Here is a 24,880-nt window from a genome sequence, read left to right on the forward strand (position 1 = left end):
CGTCTGAAATTTTGTCGATGGTGTTCGAGTTCACCGTGTAGATGTAGATACAGGCATAGAAATAGATATACAGGTTGTTATGGATACAGGTGCAGATATTATTATTGTTGACTCAGGACAGTGTTCTGAGCACAATTACATCAGTATTTACTGACCAATAATTACAGCTATGAGGATTACTATGTTTAGGTTGATTAGTACGACGAAGTATAAGTGACAAGATAAAGTCATTCATGTTTGTGTTACCCTGGGCTGCAGTTCAGGTGCTGCTGAAGTGTGGATTTGTGGATGCAAAACGAGAAGTCTATGTCGACAGGCGTAGTTCACTTAGTGGTGCAGTTATGACGGTGCGGAAAACAAGTAGTAAATTATGTGACATGTTCGCAGAGAGGTCGTTAGATGCAGAATAAAGCAACCAACACACTGAAATGGCTACACATTAAGGTACCAGAGATCACAAGATCTGTCCTTATACCGCTAACAGCCTGTGCAGGTAGAGATGTAGATATACACTCCTGGAAATGGAAAAAAGAACACATTGACACCGGTGTGTCAGACCCACCATACTTGCTCCGGACACTGCGAGAGGGCTGTACAAGCAATGATCACACGCACGGCACAGCGGACACACCAGGAACCGCGGTGTTGGCCGTCGAATGGCGCTAGCTGCGCAGCATTTGTGCACCGCCGCCGTCAGTGTCAGCCAGTTTGCCGTGGCATACGGAGCTCCATCGCAGTCCTTAACACTGGTAGCATGCCGCGACAGCGTGGACGTGAACCGTATGTGCAGTTGACGGACTTTGAGCGAGGGCGTATAGTGGGCATGCGGGAGGCCGGGTGGACGTACCGCCGAATTGCTCAACACGTGGGGCGTGAGGTCTCCACAGTACATCGATGTTGTCGCCAGTGGTCGGCGGAAGGTGCACGTGCCCGTCGACCTGGGACCGGACCGCAGCGACGCACGGATGCACGCCAAGACCGTAGGATCCTACGCAGTGCCGTAGGGGACCGCACCGCCACTTCCCAGAAAATTAGGGACACTGTTGCTCCTGGGGTATCGGCGAGGACCATTCGCAACCGTCTCCATGAAGCTGGGCTACGGTCCCGCACACCGTTAGGCCGTCTTCCGCTCACGCCCCAACATCGTGCAGCCCGCCTCCAGTGGTGTCGCGACAGACGTGAATGGAGGGACGAATGGAGACGTGTCGTCTTCGACGATGAGAGTCGCTTCTGCCTTGGTGCCAATGATGGTCGTATGCGTGTTTGGCGCCGTGCAGGTGAGCGCCACAATCAGGACTGCATACGACCGAGGCACACAGGGCCAACACCCGGCATCATGGTGTGGGGAGCGATCTCCTACACTGGCCGTACACCACTGGTGATCGTCGAGGGGACACTGAATAGTGCACGGTACATCCAAACCGTCATCGAACCCATCGTTTTACCATTCCTAGACTGGCAAGGGAACTTGCTGTTCCAACAGGACAATGCACGTCCGCATGTATCCCGTGCCACCCAACGTGCTCTAGAAGGTGTAAGTCAACTACCCTGGCCAGCAAGATCTCCGGATCTGTCCCCCATTGAGCATGTTTGGGACTGGATGAAGCGACGTCTCACGCGGTCTGCACGTCCAGCACGAACACTGGTCCAACTGAGGCGCCAGGTGGAAATGGCATGGCAAGCCGTTCCACAGGACTACATCCAGCATCTCTACGATCGTCTCCATGAGAGAACAGCAGCCTGCATTGCTGCGAAAGGTGGATATACACTGTACTAGTGCCGACATTGTGCATGCTCTGTTGCCTGTGTCTATGTGCCTGTGGTTCTGTCAGTGTGATCATGTGATGTATCTGACCCCAGGAATGTGTCAATAAAGTTTCCCCTTCCTGGGACAATGAATTCACGGTGTTCTTATTTCAATTTCCAGGAGTGTAAATAAACAGCACCGCAAACCTAAAGAATTATGTGGTAATTCATTCTAATTTCACCTTCATAGGGCTAAAGTTATTATTGGCTTTCTGCGTTGCATGGTACTTACTTTAGTCGCAATTGGGTCGCAGTCGTGATATGCAGCGTACAACAGGAGGCCACAGAAAATGCTTATGACGTTCATCAGCATCAAGCCGAAAGTGAACCCCATCAGAGACCTGTTGAATGTGGAAGTTCCTCAAAAGAACGTACTGAGTTCAAATATAAGATGAAGAAATTACAAAAAATAGTGCGACAAAGAATAATCAACTGGCACTATTATGAAGGGACAAGTGGTTATGAAGAGTTGTGGCAAAATAGGTAAAAGATAGAAAAATTATCTGTCTTCCACTCTGAGTTGAACAACGTTCTTAAAACCAACATAAAATTTAAAAGCAATACGCTGGCGCTTCGTTGTCATCAGCTGATAAAGTAATTACTGTACTCAATGTAGCCCCGCGGAATTGCAAAAGGGATGGTAGTACATACTTGACAATGATCACTTACTTTCGAGCAGCCGACATGCTCGGCAGCGCCAGGAACTTCTGCACCATCCCCTGGTTGATCGAAATTCCGCCCACACAGGAAACTGTTGCGCCCACCACCACGGTCCAGAAGGAGCTTCGTACGAATGGGTCTGGAGTCATCCTGTGAGCAACACAATGTCTCAGATGCATTCCTTGGCACCATCTGTGTCTAATGATAGGAGAAATCATCAGGCGCCAACTACCAAAATAATTGTTATCTCTGGCGACTTACAACTATCAGCACTTAGTGTTGCACTACGTGTATAAAGCAACGATTTCATTGGAACATTGATTAGAAGGAAACTGTAAAACGGCCAGGTGAGGCGTTGGTGAGGTAGAGATGACGGTATGGTGTTGCCTCGCCCTTCGAAGATGTCTGTAGTAGCTCTTTTTGTTCATAATTCAATTAAGACATGAACCACTACATCTGGGGTTCTAACATACTGTAATACTTTCATATTTAGATAAGGCACTCAAAATAAGAACAATAAAGATGTTCTGTTGCTATTACACTTCAGTCACCGAAATATTTTTTAATGAACACAACGCAATTTGGCAATAGTCAAACGGCGGTGTGTTCATTTAAACACAATTTGTGATTGTTGCTCAGAAACATAAAAAAACAGTTACAGTAGCTTCAACTTGCACTGTTACATTGTAGGCTTCGCGTGTACCCCTCCACTTTGATTGCTATTTTTCCATATTTAGTTTTAACAGTAGCAATGGCTTGAGTATGCAGTTTTCATACTTAAATCGCATGGTAACACATTTTATGTAGTCAACTGTAGAACATTGTTTTGGGTCTAGAGAAGGACAGTATTAAATACACACACTGTAAATACACACACTATAAATACACAGAGTGTAACAAAATCATACACACTTCGAGCGTTAGTAGAGGGTAGTGAAGGGTACATTTTGAGCTTACGAACATACAGTACGTTTCAACGGAACTCTAAAATCACGAATTTTGCAGCTTCCCTTTTACACATGGCGTTTGCGAAGATAATGTCAATTACAAAACAAATTATTAAATTTCTTTTAGACATGGAAATTTAAATTGCTTGCACAGACGAATACTGAAAGGAAAGAAGACAGTCAGGTACGTAGGCAACGTATATGAGTCATTGAAAGTTAATAAAATTATGTCGTAAAGAATGTACAAACAAGATCCCGTTAAACAGAAACAAACATAAATATTTGGTAATCATTAGGTTCACTTCCATCATCACAATCGGATAAAATAACGACATCATCATCAAGGTTTAAGTTAAAATTCCAAACGTCCAATTATTTCGTCCACCATCACAATTATTATTTGGGGCTTGGTCAAAATCCCAAGCTTTCGATTATTGCTCCCATCACAGTTGTCACAGACAACGTCTGATCTAGGCCATGATGGCGACTATGCGGAATATCACACAAAATTTCGGATTGTATCCGAATCTGATGCGACAAGTTAACCGATAACATTTTGCCTAAGACCTCCAACAGGAAAGACTTTGTTGTGTAACCGAAAACTTGAAAAGGGATGAAACCCACAGCCTACACTTATTACTAGCATTCTTTTTATACTCTGGAAGGGACAACTCGAAACGTGCAGACTAGTCATAACTGTTTTATAAACTACCTAATTTCTATTTCTTACCATGAGATAAGAAGGAAAGCGTCAATTACCGAATAATGCGACAGGCATATCGGTGAGCGAAGACTGAGGAGAACTAAAGTTGCCGGATTGCGTTCTTCACTGTCATAAGGGCTCACCACTTACATTGCTGAAGGGCACACAACACGATCACCTATGGTTCGTAAAACCAATAATTTGGAATGCAGCCATTTCATTTATGCAGTAAACATAACCTGAGACTGTATGTAGCCCATTATGTCCTGAACTAACTCAATATATACGGTTATGAATTACTTATAAATAAACGAGACGACTCACAGAAAGACAGAAGCATTGCATTATCGATAGTCACACAAACAAAATGTATGGAGCTCGGCTAGCTTTCGGGATGCACTTCATTTTTCTAGCTGTAGGAAAAACATGCACACAAACACAAACACACACACACACACACACACACACACACACACACACTTGACTCCCTGCATTGTGCTCAGTCAACTGCCAGCTCTTTACTGGCCCATAGTGAGTGTACAGGCATGAGGTGGTGGGGGGTGTGGTGAGAGGTGGGAGGCAAGGAGGGGGTTTGGGGGGGGGAGTGTCTAGCGACTCATGGCAGACTGGGGAGCCATCGGTGGACTAGCTAGGGGTGCAGGAAGGGGGGGTGGGGGCAGACAGCTGGTACACAAACACACACACACACACACACAACACGTGTGAAAGCAGCCATATTATATCCCAGCTCTGCTGTAACCACTGCACAGTGTTTCACATTGGTATGACAACCAACCAGTTGTCAACTAGAACGAATGGCCACTGCCAAACTGTTGCCAAAAACAAGGTAGACCACCCAGTGGCACAGTATGTGAGATTTCAATGGCTGCTTCACAACTCATGCCATCTGGATCCTCACCACCACCATCAGCTCTTCTGAGCCATGCAGATGGCAGCTATTCTTACAGCACATCCTTCACTCGCTTATCCTTCCAAGCCCTAACCTAAGGTAAGCCCTCCCCTTGCCACCAAATAGCCGGTGTGTGTGTGTGTGTGTGTGTGTGTGTGTGTGTGTGTGTGTGTGTGTGTGTGCGCCAGCTGTCTGCCACCTGTCCCCTCTACCTGCAACCCTAGCTAGCCCAGAGACAGCTCTCCACTCTCTCCATGAGCCACTAGACGCTTCCCCCGCGAATCCACTCCTAGCCTCCCGCTTCTCCGCATCCCACCCCATACCCGCACCTCACCACAGTATACTCGTTGTGGGCCTGTAAAGAGCTGGTAGTCGACTGAACACAATGCAAGGAGACAGGCGTGTTTATAAGAGTGAGTGTGTGTGTGTGTTTCTGTACATGTACATTTTTGCGATAGATTTTCTTGGCAGACTGTCTGCAAACGCTGTATGCACCATAGCTCTCTGGGAACATGTTAGCTGGGAACAGGTAGAGGCTGTGGCGGCGGTGCTGCACTCTGTTGCCCTGTGTCGATAGCTACCACTCATCGCTCTGGACAGAATAAAATGTTGTTGAGTGATGCTCCACCAAAAAGTGTAAGATTTGCATTTCACACTCGACAGCAATGGAGAGAAACTATCCGTTTTAAGATGATGAGTAATGTATACATTAATATGTAGTGTATGAAAATGGATAAAAATTAATTACGTAAATTGTGTTCAAATCGCGATACCTCACTAAGTGTTTAATATCATTATTAATGCTTTAAATCTCGTTTGTTTTCCTCTTAAAAGCGATTCTTCATGTGCTTTTTTCCTAAAGAATTCGCTTGTTTTCTTCAAGCAGCAGTGAGTAACTGTAGTGTAATGACGCATAAAATATTCCGCATTAACTGTCAAAATACTTTTATTAACAAAAGCAGAGACGCACCTTCAAGTGCTACATTTTTTAAAAACCATGGAGCAGCAAAGTAATTATTTAGAGCGAAGTTTCATCGTTGATCATCGAAATACAACCGGTATCATGCTAAAAGCAGTTTTCTACGATCGAACTGACTGTGATCGCACGGAATCTGCAAGTGACAGGAAGCTCCAAAAATATATGGGTCATGAGTTGTACTGTCCTTTATGGTAAATGAGAGGGATGAAGTTTGTGAAACTCTTCCAGTGCGGGATCTATAGGAAAGCACGCACTTCGCACGTTTTGAGATCCATGTATGGAATCATTGAGTACTTGATGCTGATCTAAAGTGATATTTAAGATATTCAATCGGATTTAAAACAACAGAATTGCCCATATTTAAGCTACCCATAGTCGAAGGAAGTTGCTAACACAGGTCTCAGTAAACGTCTACATGGTTACCTAATTGCTGCTAGAGATTTAGAACAGGGCAACGATATTAATCAGTACGTTCCCGTCATAATTATTCCTTGACATACGGGTCCTACGTGACGAACAAATATCAAATTCCTATCGCTGACGGGAGAGTCGAAGCTCTTCAGAGACGCACGTATAGTGATCCACCCTGGTGCTCGTAAAAGACACACCTGTGACCATTAACACGGCGAGCATGTGAGAGGTCTTAATGAGCAGAAGTTTTCCTTAATGTCTGCTAAAGAATTTCTTCTAGTAATTTCCTACTAAATTATATAAAAAAGAAAGTAAGAACTTTAACTGCACTTGGCTGTATCGCGATTAAACTGACGACTCACAAGGCCCTTGAATCGCAATAATGTGCAGTACCACTGAGCTAAAGGAATTCTGCTGCGATTAGGTCTCTCTCATCGCAATATGGGTTGCTGAGCGGCACAACGCAACGTTTAAGATTAGATTAGTTATTGCTCATATGAATTACGGTATTCCTGGAGTCCAAGAACTAAATTTTCTGTCTCAGGGTCTGATTTTACCAGAGCATAATGTAACATAAGTCATCGAAGTGGAAAGGGAATGCCAAGTGAATGTAGTGGAACATTTCAGGATCACAAGCGGAAGTAAATTCACTATGAAACGGCTACTAAAAATTTGCAACGATGTTGCAGATTCTTAGCTTTACTAGGCATAGCTGTGAAGTGAAACGCTTGTTAGTGAAATGCTTGTCGTGATCATCTTGTGCGGACGATCAGTGGCGGGGCGCGTGCGTGTTTGGTTTTGATGCAACGATATCTTCCGACACCTTCTAACGTCGCTTTTCAAGCTGTCTTTCTTTAAGGCATTCAATCAGATTCATTGCAGAATTCCTCATTTTTTTAAGCTTTCCAGCGTGGGAGAGGGCTGTCAACGCAGGGGCTACTTAAATTCAGTGCAATGATGGAAAAATGGTTCAAATGGCTCTGAGCACTATGGGACTTAACTTCTGAGGTCATCAATCCCCTAGAACTTAGAAGTACTTAAACCTAACTAACCTAAGGACATCACACACATCCATGCCCGAGGCAGGATTCGAACCTGCGACCGTAGCGTTTGCGCGGCTCCAGACTGTAGCGCCTAGAGCCGCTCGGCCACTCCGACCGGCAATGATGGCAAAGTTAGTGATATTAGTTTCAGCCAATGCAGCATACGGCATGTGGCCTATCTAATTTTCTATTACGGTTATAATTTCATCAAGCGCAAGCGAATAAAATTCTTACGTCAGCAGTTGGCAAAGAAAGCTTATTTCCATGGGATAAAAACTAATTGCAAATCATCCTTGCTCCACACACCACAAAACTGGAAGCTATCAAAAACTTCGCACTTCGAAATCGACTGTGTCTATCTGCAGTCTTGTGACACATATAAACAGAATTCCACTTGCCGGCCGGTGTGGCCGTGCGGTTCTAGGGGCTTCAGTCTGGAATCGCGTGACCGCTACGGTCGCAGGTTCGAATCCTGCCTCGGGCATGGATGTGTGTGATGTCCTTAGGTTAGTTAGGTTTAAGTAGTTCTAAATTCTAGGGGATTGATGACCTCAGATGTTGAGTCCCATAGTGCTCAGAGCCATTTTAGAATTCCACGAGAATGTGGAAGTATGTTGATGGGGATGGGAGGAAGAAGAAACGCAGTCAACAAATTATTCGATGGCACGCAGGAATTTTTTGAGGATTCAGAAGAGAGGAAACTGAAAATTATGTACATTAACACAGCAACTAAACTGCAGATGTAGGCAATATGCAGTTCTGCACTTTCATACTTTTTACACTTTGGGATCTATACATAAAGCGCATTTCTTTTGTAATTTTCTCCCGGTGTTTGGTGTCTATTTGATGAAAAGAATCTAAACCCATGTCACTGATAGTTTCTTTCGAATCTTTCCAGTAACTAATCTTTTGTGTTGTGGCTTGGTATTAGTAAAATGGACTACTACTCCTGCTTACAAGAGCTATGTGACCGAGGCTGCCAGAATGCTTATGAATAGTAGTCGAAATATGTCACAAGTGGAACACGCATTTGATTACCCGGAATTTCCATGTTTGTTTGGGTAGCTATATAAAAAAAAGGAAGAAGGAAACCTAATTTGTCCATCGGCATAACTCATTCGAACAGCAACAGACAAAATTATCAAAGATCGTATTCCATTTAAATTTGTAACGCTATAAGCAGCAGCTGATAAATAATACTCCTCCCGAACAGGCCATGAAGGCCCAAAGATACCGACCGGCCACCGTGTCATCCTCAGCCCACAGGCGTCACCGGATGCAGATATGGAGGGGCATGTGGTCAGCACACCGCTGCTCCGGACGAATGTCCTTTTCCGAGACCGGAGCCGCTACTTCTCAGTCAAGTAGCTCCTCAGTTTGCCTCACAAGAGCTGAGTGCACCCGGCTTGCCAACAGCGCTCGGCAGACCAGATGGTCACCCATCCAAGTGCCAGCCCAACCCGACGGCGCATAATTTTGGTGATCTCTCGGGATCCGGTGTTACCACTGTGGCAAGGCCGTTGGCATAAGCAGCAGCTGAGTTAGTGGTAAACCATGGCCGTGGCTTCAAATTCGAAGCTTTCTGTAGCTGTGGCAGAATCTACACCACGTATTCTATTGTTGAGTTATACGCTATGACGCGAATGTATCAGTTACCACCGTATTAAATCAACAGAAATTATTGCAGAGTTCTGACTGCGCCTCCGGCCTCCAGTTTTCGTCTTTTCTTTTCTTATTGGGCTTCTTATTGCCCTGAAAACGCTGAGGTAAATGTGCGTATTCTGCGTGGCGTAACATCCATCATTCCATTCTTCCTGATTCACGCGACATGTGCGTCGGTAGTAAATAGTGGCTACAAAGCTCTTGCAAGTGAACGAATAGCAATGATAATTGTAACGATAACAAGCTAATGATGTATTAAGTTTGTTGCATTGCAGAAGAAGGTTAACGATGAAAAATAGAAATCAATAAAAACAGCTGATCGTGCAGTTGGTACATTGTGGCTATTTGCAGAATAAAAGGAAAAATTGAAACGATACATATCGGTAGTCCACTAAGATCAAAATCAGCTTTTACCATTGCCTTCGGTCACGAGACAAGCATGGCGGCATGGAGCAGACGTGATACTGCTTCCATTAGCTCTCCGTCATTGCCCTGGTTATCATTACTGTAGGCATTACAGAACATGGTAAACAAAACCAGTAGGAATTTAAAAGTGCAATGATCTTATTAAGGTCGAAATATTAAATTTACTGTATCAATGTCTTATAAACGCGACAACTGTTCAGATTATTTCGTCAGGCCGGCCGGGATAGCCGAGCGGTTCTAGGCGCTACAGTCTGGAACCGCGCGACTGCAACGGTCGCAGGTTCGAATCCTGCCTCGGGCATGGATGTGTGTGATGTCCTTAGGTTAGCTAGGTTTAAGTAGTTCTAAGTTCTAGGGGACTGATGACCTCAGATGTTAAGTCCCATAGTGCTCAGTGTCATTTGAACCATTTGAACTTCGTCAGTATGAAAAGAGAATATAACGAGAATTTACCAGAATCGCTCAGAACCAATCCCGAAAGTGAGTGAACTATCATGACCACCTAAAGCGTTTAATATTGAACACAGCGATGAGCGGTAGCTGGCGCTTTCGATAGAGGGCGAGAGAACGCATTGCCGCTGCCATAGCCGGTAGCGGTTGCCTGCTAACACGGCCGGCCACGTCTGAAGCATGCAGCGTTCACAGGCAGACAATCTACCAAGTACTCTATGGCAAAAACGTTATTAGACGGAACTGTTGTTGCAGGTGTGTCTGGAAGTGAAATACGTTGTAGCTCTGCTACGATTACACTCATTACTTTAATATTCAGACAAAAGGCGCTATAAAAATTTTGCCAGTGAATGGTCTCCCTAGCCAAATATTGCATTCACAACACGTGCAGTTTACCGCCAGACCAGGGGTGCGGTTCTAAGAGAATGGCTCGAACAGAAGACCACACTTCCTCCAGAAACTGTCGCCGGCTACAGTGTTGTCACTTTGTGCAGATAACCGGACTTACAGAATTATGAGAGTTGCGACATTATTTGACCCACATCTCGATCGGCACCTACTTAGGCTTTGTGGCTGCCGGCCGCCGGCCAGGTTTTATGCCCAACTGTATGGTGATGATGATGATGATGAGGTCCCATACTCCGAGGAGCGTAGGGGACGATGCGGGAGACCCGCACCGCCTACTAGGCAAGGTCCTAGCGGAGGTGGTTTGCCATTGCCTTCCTCCGACCGTAATGGGGATGGATGATGATGAAGACGACACAACAACACCCAGTCATCTCGAGGCAGGAAAATCCATAACCCCATCGGGAATCGAACCCGGTACCCCGTGCGCGGAAAGCGACAACGCTACCGCAAGACCACGAGCTGCAATAGTAGACGTTAAGCAAATGACCTGAGTTGCACCTATATGTTCTTCCATTCCCCTTCATATCCCATCTTAACAATTCCGCTCTTAACACTGAACTGGGACGTTGTTTTGGGATCCTTCGTTCCGTTACTCGGTGATAATCGTGACAGCGACGGTACTCACTCGAGGATGTCTGCCCGACCGCCTTCGCTGGCCGCCCGCCACACCTCGGAGAAGCCGCCGGCGCCCACCAGTCCCATCACGAGCACCGCTATGAAGGCCGCCAGCGTGATCCCGCTCTGCAGGAAGTCCGTCCACACCACCGCCTTCAGGCCGCCCTGCCACACCACTAAGAAGCTGCATTTCTCACTTCGAAAACCAGCAATGTATACTTTCTGGGGGATGAACACCTCTAAATTGCTCTATGCTAGTGGGGTCTACACAAATACAACCTCCGTAACGACCAGTTCAAGGTCAACATCGTCCAGGACGATAAGTAATACTGTAGCAACAAATGACAGAGCGTGTTGTGTCTGAATTGCCTGGATGTTGAGCTAATAATGTACAGGATGTTCCCCCAGCAGTGGTCGGTATTCAGGGATATGACAGTGAAAGCTATACAGCGTGGTCCATTGATAGTGACCGCGCCAGATATCTCACGAATCCGGCCTCGGACATGGATGTGTGTGATGTCCTTAGGTTAGTTAGGTTTAATTAGTTTTAAGGTCTAGGTGACTGATGACCTCAGAAGTTAAGTCGCATAGTTCTCAGAGCCATTTGAACCATTTTTTGAATATCTCACGAAATAAGCATCAAACGCAAAAACTGCAAAGAACGAAACTCGTCTAGCTTGAAGGCGGAAACCAGACGACGCTATGGTTGCCCCGCTAGATGACGCTGCCATAGCTCAAACTGATATCAACTGCGTTTTTTTTTAATAGGAACCCCCATTTTTATTACATATTCGTGTAGTACGTAAAGAAATATGAATGTTTTAGTTGGATAACTTTTTTCGCTTTGTGATAAATGGCGCTGTAATAGTCACAAACGTCTAAGTACGTGGTATCACGTAACATTCCGCGAGTGCGGACGGCATTTGCTTCGTGATACGTTACCCGTGTTAAAAAAGACCGTTTACCAATTGCGGAAAAAGTCGATATCGTGTTGATGTATGGTTATTGTGATCAAAATGCCCAACGGGCGTGTGCTATGTATGCTGCTCGGTATCCTGGACGAAATCATCCAAGTGTACGGACCGTTCGCCGGATAGTTACGTTATTTAAGGAGACAGGAAGTGTTCAGCCACATGTGAAACGTCAACCATGATCGGCAACAAATGATGTTGCCCAAGTAGGTGTTTTAGCTGCTGTCGCGCCTAATCCGCACATCATTAGCAGACAAATTGCGCGAGAATCTGGAATATCAAAAACTTCGCTGTTAAGAATACTACATCAACATCGATTGCACCCCTACCATATTTCTGTGCACCAGGAATTGCATGGCGACGACATTGAACGTCGTGTACAGTTCTGCCACTGGGCATAAGAGAAATTACGGGACGATGACAGATTTTTTGCACGCGTTGTATTTAGCGACGAAGCGTCATTCACCAACAGCGGTAACGCAAACCGACATAATATGCACTATTGGGCAACGGAAAATCCACGATGGCTGCGACAAGTGGAACATCATCGACCTTGACGGGTTAATGTATGGTGCGGCATTATGGGAGGAAAGATAATTGGCCCCCATTTTATCGATGACAGTCTAAATGGTGCAATGTATGCTGCTTTCCTACGTAATGTTCTACCGATGTTACTACAAGATGACAGAATGGCGATGTACTTCCAACATTATGGATGTCCGGCACATAGCTCGCGTGTGGTTGAATCGGTATTGAATAGCATATTTCATGACAGGTGGACTGGTCGTCGAAACACTACACCATGGCCCGCACGTTCACCGAATCTGACGTCCCCGGATTTCTTTCTGTGAGGAAAGTTGAAAGATATCTGCTAGCGTGATCCACCGACAACGCCTGAGAACATGCGTCAGCGCTTTGTCAATGGATGTGCGAACGTTACGGAAAGCGAACTACTCGCTGTTGAGAGGAATGTCGTTACATGTATGCACTGAGGTTGACGGACATCATTTTGAGCATATATTTCATTAATGTGGTATTTACAGGTAATCACGCTGTAACAGCATGCGTTCTCAGAAATTGTAAGTTCACAAAAGTACATATATCACATTGGAACAACCGAAATAAAATGTTCAAACTTACCTACGTTCTGTATTTTAATTTAAAAAACCTACCTGTTACCAACTGTTCGTCTAAAATTGTGAGCCATATGTTTGTGACTATTACAGCGCCATCTATTACAAAGCGAAAAAAGTGGTCCAACTAAAACATTCATATTTCTTTACGTACTACACGTATATGTAATAAAAAGTGGGGGTTCCAATTTAAAAAAACGCAGTTGATATCCGTTTGTCCTATGGCACCGCCATCTATCGGGCCAACTATAGCGCCATCTGGTTTCCCTCTTCTAGTTAGACAAGTTTCGTTCTTTGTGGTTGTTTCGTTTGACCCTTATTTCGTGAGATATTTGGCCCGGTCACGATCAGTGGACCACCCTGTATACGCAGGGTAAATTAATTCACGTTTTGTGAGAAAATATCATATTGAAGCAGAGATGGTCAAATGTAGTATCGATTGTGTAGTAGCGTCGCTGCTCAACAGCAATCGCTGATTCAAGGTGTTATGGGTAATGTGTTACAGTAACTTTACATCGAGAGATGTATGGAGGACTCTGAAGTGTAAGGACGTGTCATATCTGATTTGTGCTGAATATATACTTACTCGCTCGCGCAGTAAAGGTTTTTCATTTGCAAGATACTATGATATTTGCTAACTGTAAAAGGAATCTCAACAGAAGTTGGAACTCATTAATGTAAAGAAAGCTACTTTTTTACTAATGCAATGCGCGTATTCGTAAGTGATGATTGAGACAATGTATAGCACACTTCCAATGATTTTGGAGAGCTAACTGTTAATGTATAATAAGTTTATTCAGTGTGTTAATTGAGAGCATTATTAATTTACAAAGAGTCAAAACACAAGGTTCAAAGTTACTGCCATATTGTTACTTACACCAAGTCAACACCATTTCCTAGATCTATGTCATTTTTGATCAACTATTTTTCTCAAGAAGTTATTGTGTCATTCATATTCGATTTAATTAAAATGTCTGCTAAACAACAGCCTTGCACAATAGCTGTTTGCTAACTATACAATTTAAAGTACTAACAGAGAGCAGTGCGAAGTGCATTACCATTGCGCAGATAAAGATAAGAAATTTCCTTACTTCACGGATAGCATTCATTAAGCACTGGGACCATTATTTTCAAAATGATCAAGTTTTGTTTTATTACCAAAGTCAATTTCAAATCACTAGTGTTGTATCTGATTCGGTTTTTGTTACGTAAATTCATGCGGATTTGGTTTGGTTTAAAGTTATTGACCGTTTATTCTTGCAGCAAAATTAAATTTACATTCTCACAGTCAGAAAAGTTCAGTACAGGGCAAAGCGCATACGCGACGAGATAAAATACACGTTCACATATCATTCCCATCCTAACAGTTGTGTTTCAGACTACTATCAAGTTACGTAATTTCAGTCACATTTCAAACGTACATGTTTCAACAGGAACGATCATTCCAGCTCTAAAATACATGTCTTAAAAGCTATGAGCACTTCTTCACTTTCTATACAGTTAAAAGTATCTCTTTTACTGTATTATCTTTGCCTTCCATATGTTCGAAGGCGGCAGTATGGACCAAAATAAGACACAAATGGTCAGTGAACATGGGCTCTAAAGTACGTATCTCAAGATCAGTGAGCACTTGTTTATCTTAGATATTGCGAAACACATCTCTTCTAGTGAACAGATGCGCATAGTTCTTAAGGTATAAGTTTTGGAGCGCATGTTTACTAGACAATTTTGCCTTATTTTGGTCCGTACTACCGCCTCTCAAAATAAGGAAAGTGGACAGCTCTCAAAAGAAGAGATTTGTTTCGCATTTTAAATCCAATGTTTACCAGACTTTTTGCTTCGTATGATCGTTCCTGTTAAATGTCTGAACACTGACCGTTTCTCCTGGGAGGCCTTATGGTTTTATGTACAAATATGATGGGTAGACACAAAGTTATAGTTATCACCTTAAAAAAATAAAATAAAGTTACGTAATGAACTTATTATTTCAAGACTGTCAGAGGGTTTCAATTTTTTGCTTGTTCTGACACACAAAATCGGCGGGCCGTATTATGTGCGACACAGAGCCACATGCCAAGACATGTGCATTAGCTCTCTCCAAGGGGAAACACCAAAGAAACTCACAACAATTGATGAAACTGTGTTTTATATTCCTGTGGAATATTGATCCCACACTTGCGATCAACTCTCGGGTTTCTTTCATTTTTAATCTTAACTTTATTCTAAGTACACTACTGGCCATTAAAATTGTTACACCAAGAAGAAATACAGATGATAAGCGGGTATTCATTGATCAAATATATTATACTAGAACTGACATGTGATTACATTTTCACGCAATTTGGGTGCATAGATCCTGAGAAATCAGTCCCCAGAACAACCACCTCTGGTCGTAATAACGGCCTTGATACGCCTGGACATTGAGTCAAACAGAGCTTGGATGGAGTGTACAGGTACAGCTGCCCATGCAGCTTCACCACGATACCACAGTTCATCAGGAGTAGTGACTGGCGTATTGTGACGAGCCAGTTGCTCGGTCACCGTTGACCAGACGTTTTCAATTGTTGAGAGATCTGGTGAATGTGCTGGCCAGGGCAGCAGTCGAACATTTTCTGTATCCAGAAAAGCCACTACAGGACCTGCAACATGCGGTCGTGCATTATCCTGCTGAAATGTAGGGTTTCGCAGGGATCGAATGAAGGGTAGAGCCACGGGTCGTAACACATCTGAAATGTAACGTCCACTGTTCGAAGTGCCGTCAATGCGAACAAGAGGTGACCGAGACGTGTAACCAATGGCACCCTATACCATCACGCCGGGTGATACGCCAGTATGTCGATGACGAATACACGCTTCTAATGTGCGTTCATCGCGATGTCGCCAAACACGGATGCGACCATCATGATGCTGTAAACAGAACCTGGATTCATCCGAAAAAATGACGTTTTGCCATTCGTGCACCCAGGTTCATCGTTGAGTACACCGTCGCAGGCGCTCCTGTTTGTGATGCAGCGTCAAGGGTAACCGCAGCCATGGTCTCCGAGCTGATACTCCATGCTGCAAGCGTCGTCGAACTGTTCGTGCAGAGGGCTGTTGTCTTGCAAACATCCCCATCTGTTGACTCAGGTATCGAGACGTGGCTGCACGATCCGTTACAGCCATACGGATAAGATACCTGTCATCTCGACTGCTAGTGATACGATGCCGTTGGGATCCAGCACGGCGTTCCGTATTATCCTCCGGAACCCACAGATTCCATATTCTGCTAACAGTCATTGGATCTCGACCAACGCGAGCAGCAACGTCGCGATACGATAAACCGCAATCGTGATAGGCTACAATCCGACCTTTATCAAAGTCGGAAACGTGATGGTACGCATTTCTCTTCCTTACACGAGGCATCACAACAACGTTTCACCAGGTAGCGCCGGTCAACTGCTGTTTGTGTATGAGAAATTGGTTGGAAACTTTCCTCATGTCAACACGTTGTAGGTGTCGCCACCGGCGCCAACCTTGTGTGAATGCTCATTTGCATATCGCAGCATCTTCTTCCTGTCGGTTAAATTTCGCGTCTGTAGCACGTCATCTTCGTGGTGTAGCAATTTTAATGGTCAGTAGTGCATATATAGTTGTTCATGCAGACATCCCTCTGAAAGAAAATTCTGAGGATAAAGAGATTATCGCAACAATATTCCTTACATACTGCAAGAACAGTACCCAGATATCTAATCTGATGCGATCATGAGAAAACCGAATCAATCCAAAATGGTGACAACCGTTAGAATCCGCTGAAAATTTGAAAGGCTCCTTTTTCTCAAAAGAGGCGCCTTGATACAGGTAAGGTCCTATTTTGCATTGGTTGGCATTTAAATAGTATGGCAAAAAATCTGCGGAACAAAGACATTATCTGCTTTCTCTCCACCCAGAAGGCAGATCTTTGCCGCTACCTTTTTCAGCGATTGACAAAAGACTTCTTTCTTTCTTTCTTTCTTTTCGGAAGACGCTAGCGGTTTTTCGCTTTCAGGTCTAGGCACTTCACGCCTAGAGTCTTGTTTCAGTTTTGCTATTTATTACTTTCAACTGAGACTGTTATTGTTGCCTGCGATACGTTACCACCGTTTCAACGGTGCGCGAACAGCTGTTTCAGGCAGGAGTGTTGTAAGAGTCTGTTGTATGTTGCAAGCTACCTTCAACGTCGCCTGAAGACATTGCAGTAACCCCCATTCATCCTATCAACCGATTCTTCATGAGTGCAAAAGGTCTGTTTGATCTCTCTCTGGTCTGTGTGGCTTATAAAGAGAGATTTCCCCGAGCAACATCTGCAGAATTGGAGCTACATTCAGCTTTTACAGTAACGGCACGTTGTGACAACTACATGTTTGGTAACACATTAATGACAACTGTTTCTTTTTAAGTTTGTATTGGTCTTCTGTTTGACTCCAATGAATTCTTGGTTGAGCCCGTGCTTTTGTGAATGATGTTCTCAGTACTGTGAAAGTTGTTTAGTCTAATGTATGAGTATATTAACGGTAACCTTTTCCACTGCATGCTGTAATCTCTGTCCACCTCCTTAGTTTCTCAGTTAAAGAGTTTAGAATCCGCAACGAGTTCTCACGAGTTCGTTTTCCTTATGTAGTAAAATTGAGACGGGACTTATAATCAATTTTTTTGCTGATAGGACCAAAGTGGACACATCTCTCTCCTCTTATGTCTACTCTAATTTCAAGTACCATAGCACTCCCCTGGACTACGAAAAACAGAATTTCAATGAATGTTTCTTGTGAAACATCATGCAGGGAGCAAATAAATTCAAAATTTTAAATGGTACACACTGATTCCTGGAAAAGAGTTTCACAGAAAAACGTAGAAAAAAAATCAGTGAAAAGATTTAAAGACAGTGGATGAAAAAGAAAGGAAGCTCATCAGGTAATTAAGCAGTATGCTAGTAATTCCATCTTTTATGACTATAATGAAGAGTTACTGGGAGTAAACGCTATTCGGTTATTTCAGCCATATTCAGTGGTCAGTTTTATTTTCTGCTCTTACATTATTATTACAAACAGATTTTCGATTTGTAGCACACTGCACTGCACAGCCCTGACATATAATATTTTCACGTTTACATTTATTTTCTGTTGAACGTCACCCCATATACTAGCGCGCGATCAAAACAGGGTACTCGAAGTGAATGTGCATAGACAATACCATGAAACCGAGAAACTTCTCTACGTCAGTGCAGTGAAATGCATTGTGCTGTAAATCGAACACGTGTGCGTAGAAGACCCAGTGAAAACAACGCAGGAGCCGAAAAAATGACCATCGAAAATTCCTTAAATAAAATCGAAACGCTATTGGTCGACAAACGACCTTAATTAGCCACAAAAATCGAAATAGCCCCCATGTTACTTCCAAAACTAGGACTGCAGAAGGGAAACCTTAAAAACGAAAGTGTCATTGCAACGTAAATAAAGATACTGCCTTTTCTTTTTTTTTCCTTTTTTTGAGTCATCAGTCTTCTGACCGGACTGACCCGCCACGAATTTCTCTCTGTGTCAAGCTCTTTAAGCTCTGAGTAGCACTTGGAACCTATGTCTTCAAATATCTGCTGGATGTATTCGAATCTCTACGTCTACATCTTTTGCCCTCACAGCTCCCTCTAGTACCATGGAAATCATTCCCTGATGTCTTAACACACATCCTATCATTCCGTCCCTTCTCCTTGGCAATGTTTTCCACGTATTCCTGCGCAGAATCTCCTCATTCCTTACCTTATCAGTCCACCTAATTTTCAACATTTGTCTGTAGCTCCACATTTCAGATGCTTCTATTCTTTTCTGTCCCTGTTTTCCCACAGTCCATGCTTCACTATCATACAATGCTGTGCTCCAAACGTATATTTTCAGAAATTTCTTCCTAAAGTAAAGGCTTATGTTTGATACTAGTATACTTCTCTTGGCCAGGTATGCCCTTTTTTGCCAGCGCTAGTCTGCTTTTAATGTTCTCCTTCTTCTGTCCGTCATTGATAATTCTGCTGCCTAGGTAGCAGAATTCCTTAACTTCATCTACTTCAGTGACCATCAACCTGATGTTAAGTTTCTCGCTGTTCTCATTTCTGCTATTTATTACTTTCGTCTTTCTTCCATTTACTCTCAGTCCATATTCTGTACTCACTAGACTGTCCATTCCATTCAGCAGATCACGTAATTCTTCTTCACATTCACTCAGTATAGCAATGTCATCAGCGAATCGTATCATTGATACCTCTTCCCCATGAATTTTAATTCCATTCCTGAACCTCTCTTTTATTTCCATCATTGCTTCTTCGATGCACATATTGAACAGTAGGAGTGAAAGGCTACATCCCTGTCTTACACCCTTTTTAATCTGAGCATTTCGTTCTTAGTCGTCCACTCTTACTATTCACTCTTGGTTCTTGTATATATTATATATTACCCGTCTCTCCTTATAGCGCACCCCTATTTTTCTCAGAATATCGATCATCTTGCAGCATTTTACATTGTCGAACGCCTTTTCCAGGTCGACAAGTCCTATGAAATTTTCTTAATTTTTCTTTAGTCTTGCTTCCATTATCTTATCAACCGCAACGTCATAATTGCCTCTCTGTTACCTTTCCTAAAGCCAAACTGATCGTCATCTAACACATCCTTAATTTCCATTTCCATTCTTCTGCATATTATACTTGTCAGCAATTTGGATTCATGAGCTGTTAAGCTGACTGTGCGATAATTTTCGCACTCGTCAACTCTCGCAGTCTTCGGTATATTGCTAGACTCATACATTCTACACACCAACGCGAATATTCGTTTTGTTGCCACTTCCCCTAACGATTTTAGAGATTCTGATGGAGTGTTATCGATCCCTTCTGCCTTATTTGATCTTGTCCTCCAAAGCTCTCTTACATTCTGATTCTAATACTGGATCCCCCATCTCTTCTAAATCGACTCCTCTTTCTTCATCTATCACATCAGATACATTTGCCCTCTCATAGAGCCCTTCAATGTTCTCTTTCCACCTTCCCGCTCTCTCCTCTGCATTTAACAACGGAATTCCGGTTGCAGTCTTAATGTTACCACTCTTGCTTTTTTCATGCAGCCATTTCGTCGTAGCTTCACTGTACTTTATGTTTATTTCATTCTTCCGCCACTTGTATTTTTGTATTCCTGAATTTCCCTGAACATTTTTATACTTCCTTCTTTCATCGATCAGCTGATGTATTTCTTCTGTTACCCATGGTTTCTTTGCAGTTACCTTCTTTGTACCTATGTTTTTCTTGCCAGCTTCATTATTGCGTTAAAAAGTAATGTAATCGCCATTATTGTGAACTGTTCCTGGAGCGAATTTAAATGTCATTTGATGAGTAAAGGTTGTCCTAGTAGCAAACGAGAAAAATGCGTTCAACTGCGGAAACGGATGAAGCGCTTCCATCCAAATCAGTTGATTATGGACTTCGGGGCAAAGTGTAAAATTGGTTTGGTACAGTAAGAAGTCCAGCAACAGGTTACTCACGTGCGGGAGAAAATGTATTATGTTTAAGGTACGGACAAGGCACGGACAACGTACGACAAAGCCGAGTCGGTCCAAACTACCTCATCTTTGCCAGTCTCTTCAGTTTCACTTAGCCGGCCGAAGTGGCCGTGCGGTTAAAGGCGCTGCAGTCTGGAACCGCAAGACCGCTACGGTCGCAGGTTCGAATCCTGCCTCGGGCATGGATGTTTGTGATGTCCTTAGGTTAGTTAGGTTTAACTAGTTCTAGGGGACTAATGACCTCAGAAGTTGAGTCCCATAGTGCTCAGAGCCATTTGAACCATTTGAGTTTCACTTAATATCTTCTATTTTCTGCACATACTTCCGCTCTGGTACAATCGCGATACATTTACATCTTTCATGCACCAGGAACCGCGAGACTGCTACGGTCGCAGGTTCGAATCCTGCCTCGGGCATGGATGTGTGTGATGTCATTAGGTTGGTTAGGTTTAACTAGTTCTAAGTTCTAGGGGACTAATGACCTCAGAAGTTGAGTCCCATAGTGCTCAGAGCCTTTTGAACCATTTTTGTCATGCACCGGCGTATCTTTCGTTGCTACTTTACGATACAATCAAGAGGTCACGATCTTCTTCAGTAAGACATCGCAATGGAATGTGTTCAGAACTTGCTACAGACTGTTTTTTCTAGTGGTTTACCGTAAAATCCAGCATAACAGGGAGAAAGAGATTATCTTCTACGAAGAACGTATTAATGTTGAGTGGGCTTCTTATCCAAGATTATGTCGTTCTCTCAAGCGAAGTTACTCCGTATAACTATACCAACAACACTGTATAGCAAGTCGTAGAAGTGTGGAAGAAAGCATTCGTATTCGCTTATACGGAACCAGTCAGAGCTTTATTCTTTGGGAGTTTAAATTCTGTATCCACGAAATCCAGACAGTACGATCTACACATATGGCGTCAGTGTGGCGTCAATGTGACATCAACAGTCTTTAACATATTAACAGTCTCAAAACTGATATGCAGTTGTTGCACCATATAGTAACGCGCTTATCTCGTGATAGTATCTACAGTGTGTGAACTGATGAGGAAGTACAAATCTATGTATCATACCAGAATGAAATATTTCTTTCTTTAATACTTACTAAGCTATGACGAACTGCTCGGAACTGTAAATGGACCAGAAAGCAAAATATCGTGTTTGATAACTGGTATGGCGTGCAATAATAATCAGTTTGAGCAGTTGGTATCGTAAGAACGTTTCAGTGACTCCATTCTATAAGCTCTTTCAACACAGAATTTCTGTATGAAAGTGAAGAACTTATGACTCGAAAGCAACAGCCGTTGAATAGAAAGTGCATTCATCTTTCTGTATTAGAGACTTAAAAGAACAAATACTGTTGATACTTACCAGCATTGTGTAGAAAATGCATACTGCGCTGACAAGTGGAGTGATAAGGTGGACATTAACTCCGGAAACTGAAAACAGAGGAGAAGGAGGGTTTAGGTGTCAGTATTTAGTCAGTCGAAGTACTCATATTCACATGATATTAAAAATAATGTATGGAAAGCAGGTTTTTTCTCTACTTCATTGTCTCCAAAGCATGTCTTTTATTCATTTCCAATTATTTCTGCGCTAGTTATGTAGACATCATGAAGATGAATGGAGGCATAATGGACCTATGAGTGATTACAGGCCATAATCATATTAATTAGCGAGAACTAAGTGACTTATTTTGTAAAACTAATTTAAAGACATTGCTGTGGATTTACGTTTAAATTGTTCAGAACCTACCGCGCGGCAGTGGAAGTACAGTAAAATTAAAGTACGACATTTCAAGGGATAATTAGATGACTACATCTAAAGAGGAGAAAAACTGAAATATGTAAGGAACAAAACAAGTCTGAAATTTTAATCTCTCCACTTGCGCCATTTTGTGAAAATGTTACGTCATGTACGGTGTCCTTCAGATGCAAGTTGATTGCATTGTCAGTATACATACAGAAACTTTGACTTGAAAACTAAAGCTGAACGGTTTCTGCTCGTGGCAATCATTTTCATACCAGCGCTTGACGTATAATTTACGTTATCCTCTGATAAACTATACTAAAGTCACGCTGAAACATCAATTTCTGCTCACGTTCTGAACGTCGTGACTAGAGAAATGATACTTTGATTTCCTTTTGTAGAGTTTGCTTGTTGTTTACTTACAACTGCAAGGTAACTGATTATCGTTGGAATAGATACTCACTAGCAACAACATCAGTCTGAAGATAAGGAAACGTATCATGAAAGGTTTCGTTTGGAATGTGGCCTGATACGGATGTGAAACTTGGACAATTGGAATAGAAGAGAGAAGACCGCTAGACGCCCTGGAGATGTGATGCTATAGATGGATGATGCAGATCAGCTGGAGAGACAAAGCAACAAATGAAGAGGTGCTTTGAAGAGTACAGGAAACCGGACCTCTGTAGAGGTACATCCAAACAAGAAGAGACAAACTTGTAGGGCACATCCTACGACACAGTAACATCATTGGAACAGTAGCAGAAGGGGCTATTGAGGGAAGGAATCGGCTGGGGCGACCAAGGATATCGAACATACAACAGATCATGAATGACGTTGGATGTAACACATACGCGGAAATGAAGAGGAAGGCAGACAGAAGAGAGGAATGGCGCTCTGCTGCAAACCAACCTCAGCGTTGAACACTAAAAGAAAGGAAAGAGGATACCTTGAATATCACACTTTCATTGTTTCCGTTATTCACTGCCTGATTCATATTTTAATGATTGTACATGAAATCAAATTCAGTTGCTTGTTTAGCTGCATTCACACCCAAAGATCATATAATGGTTACATGAACTATTAGAATAATTATTACTTTCTTTCTGGTAGCATTACGTAAAGAACAATTTTTTGAATTAAAAACACTTTTCAAGGTCTGGATGTAAATGTTGTTTATTTGTATTACTCGACTAAAAAGAAATTATGGTCCGTAGTAATCTTTCCAGCTATATTAGTCGTGCAATTTACCTGAATAATGCTTATTTCCCACTCGATTATTTGAATGTATTTATACCATAATTTTGAAATAACGAGCTAAATCAATTAAGCTACATTTTAGTTCATTTAAATTCACCAGATTAATCCCGCTGCGCACGCTGGGCGAATTCCGAGGTTCGTATTTCATGTGTGGAGCCGCTTTGTGGTCACCTGGTAATCTAACGCTTCGTTAGTGGTGGTAATCATTTTCAAAGGATAGTCAGCACTAGTGTTATTAACTAAGTTATTAAGCTGTCGCGGCTAGAAATTTTATACATACTGTGGTAAACTTAACGTTTACGCTTGTCACACAAAGCACAACAAGCGTCTGACATAACGGCAGAACCATGTTCCTTTATTTTAGGTTTTGTCTTCTAGAAGGATCTTAACTTGGCACGTTGCAGGAGACACTACGTAATTTGCACTGCCCAAGAATGTCGTGTTAATTGAATGAATCTCAAGATGTCTGCCACTAGTGGTATGGTCACATTTGACATAATTCTTAACCTTGCACCTTGTAGAATATTAAGTCATTGTCATGTATACTTTCCTCAAGAACTTTGAATGCCGTATCATACCGCTCCGCGTAAGGGTGTTATTTGTCATTAGACCTTACTCGATAGTCCTAGAAATAGTTAAGAAACAAATCATTGCCACATTATGTCACATCTGTTGTTCCTGTGCATGTGACATGATTACATGCAATCTTTTTGCGCTCAGATGCCAACAGCCCTTTCCCATTTAACATGTAGTTTTCGCAAAGCATAATAAAATATCATTAATTACCGAGTTACGTGCCGAGTGATACGAAATTTAGTTACATGTAAAATTCGTCTCATGACGCAAGAAAAACGTAAAGACATATCTGCTAAAAAAAAAATTGCGTGATATGTACAAAATGTGACATGTTAGTAGGAAGTGGCGGTCTGGAGAAAACGTTTGACAATTCAGAATGTGGAAGATTCAGAGAAAAACAAGAATCATCATGTGCAAGATACAAGAGAGAACAATAAAAATGAAGACCAGGAACCAAATCATGGATTAGAAATGATGTAAGAGAAGACAGTAGTCGCTCGTCCCTATTGAGCAACCCACACATCGAGGAAGCGATGAACAAACTAAAACGAAAAGAAAAGTTCAGCAACGGGATTAAAATTCAGGGTGAAAAGATGCCAATTATGATTCGCTAATGACACTACAATCAG

The 24,880-nt window shown here is 42.7% G+C and overlaps 1 protein-coding gene across 1 annotated transcript in view; it reads right to left on the reverse strand.

Annotated features, from left to right (window-relative positions):
* The window catches only part of LOC126260857 (sodium-coupled monocarboxylate transporter 1-like), a 149,439-nt gene that overhangs the window by 76,432 nt on the left and 48,127 nt on the right, over positions 1 to 24,880 (reverse strand). The window contains exons 5-8 of the mRNA XM_049958270.1: positions 22,041 to 22,108; positions 11,031 to 11,185; positions 2,476 to 2,616; positions 2,039 to 2,147 (exon numbers count right to left, since the gene is read on the reverse strand). Coding sequence (XP_049814227.1) covers positions 2,039 to 2,147; positions 2,476 to 2,616; positions 11,031 to 11,185; positions 22,041 to 22,108 — 473 coding nt within the window. The remainder of the gene's footprint in view (positions 1 to 2,038; positions 2,148 to 2,475; positions 2,617 to 11,030; positions 11,186 to 22,040; positions 22,109 to 24,880) is intronic.

This window comes from Schistocerca nitens, chromosome 5, assembly GCF_023898315.1.
Source record: "Schistocerca nitens isolate TAMUIC-IGC-003100 chromosome 5, iqSchNite1.1, whole genome shotgun sequence".
NCBI classification, from domain to species: domain Eukaryota; kingdom Metazoa; phylum Arthropoda; class Insecta; order Orthoptera; family Acrididae; genus Schistocerca; species Schistocerca nitens.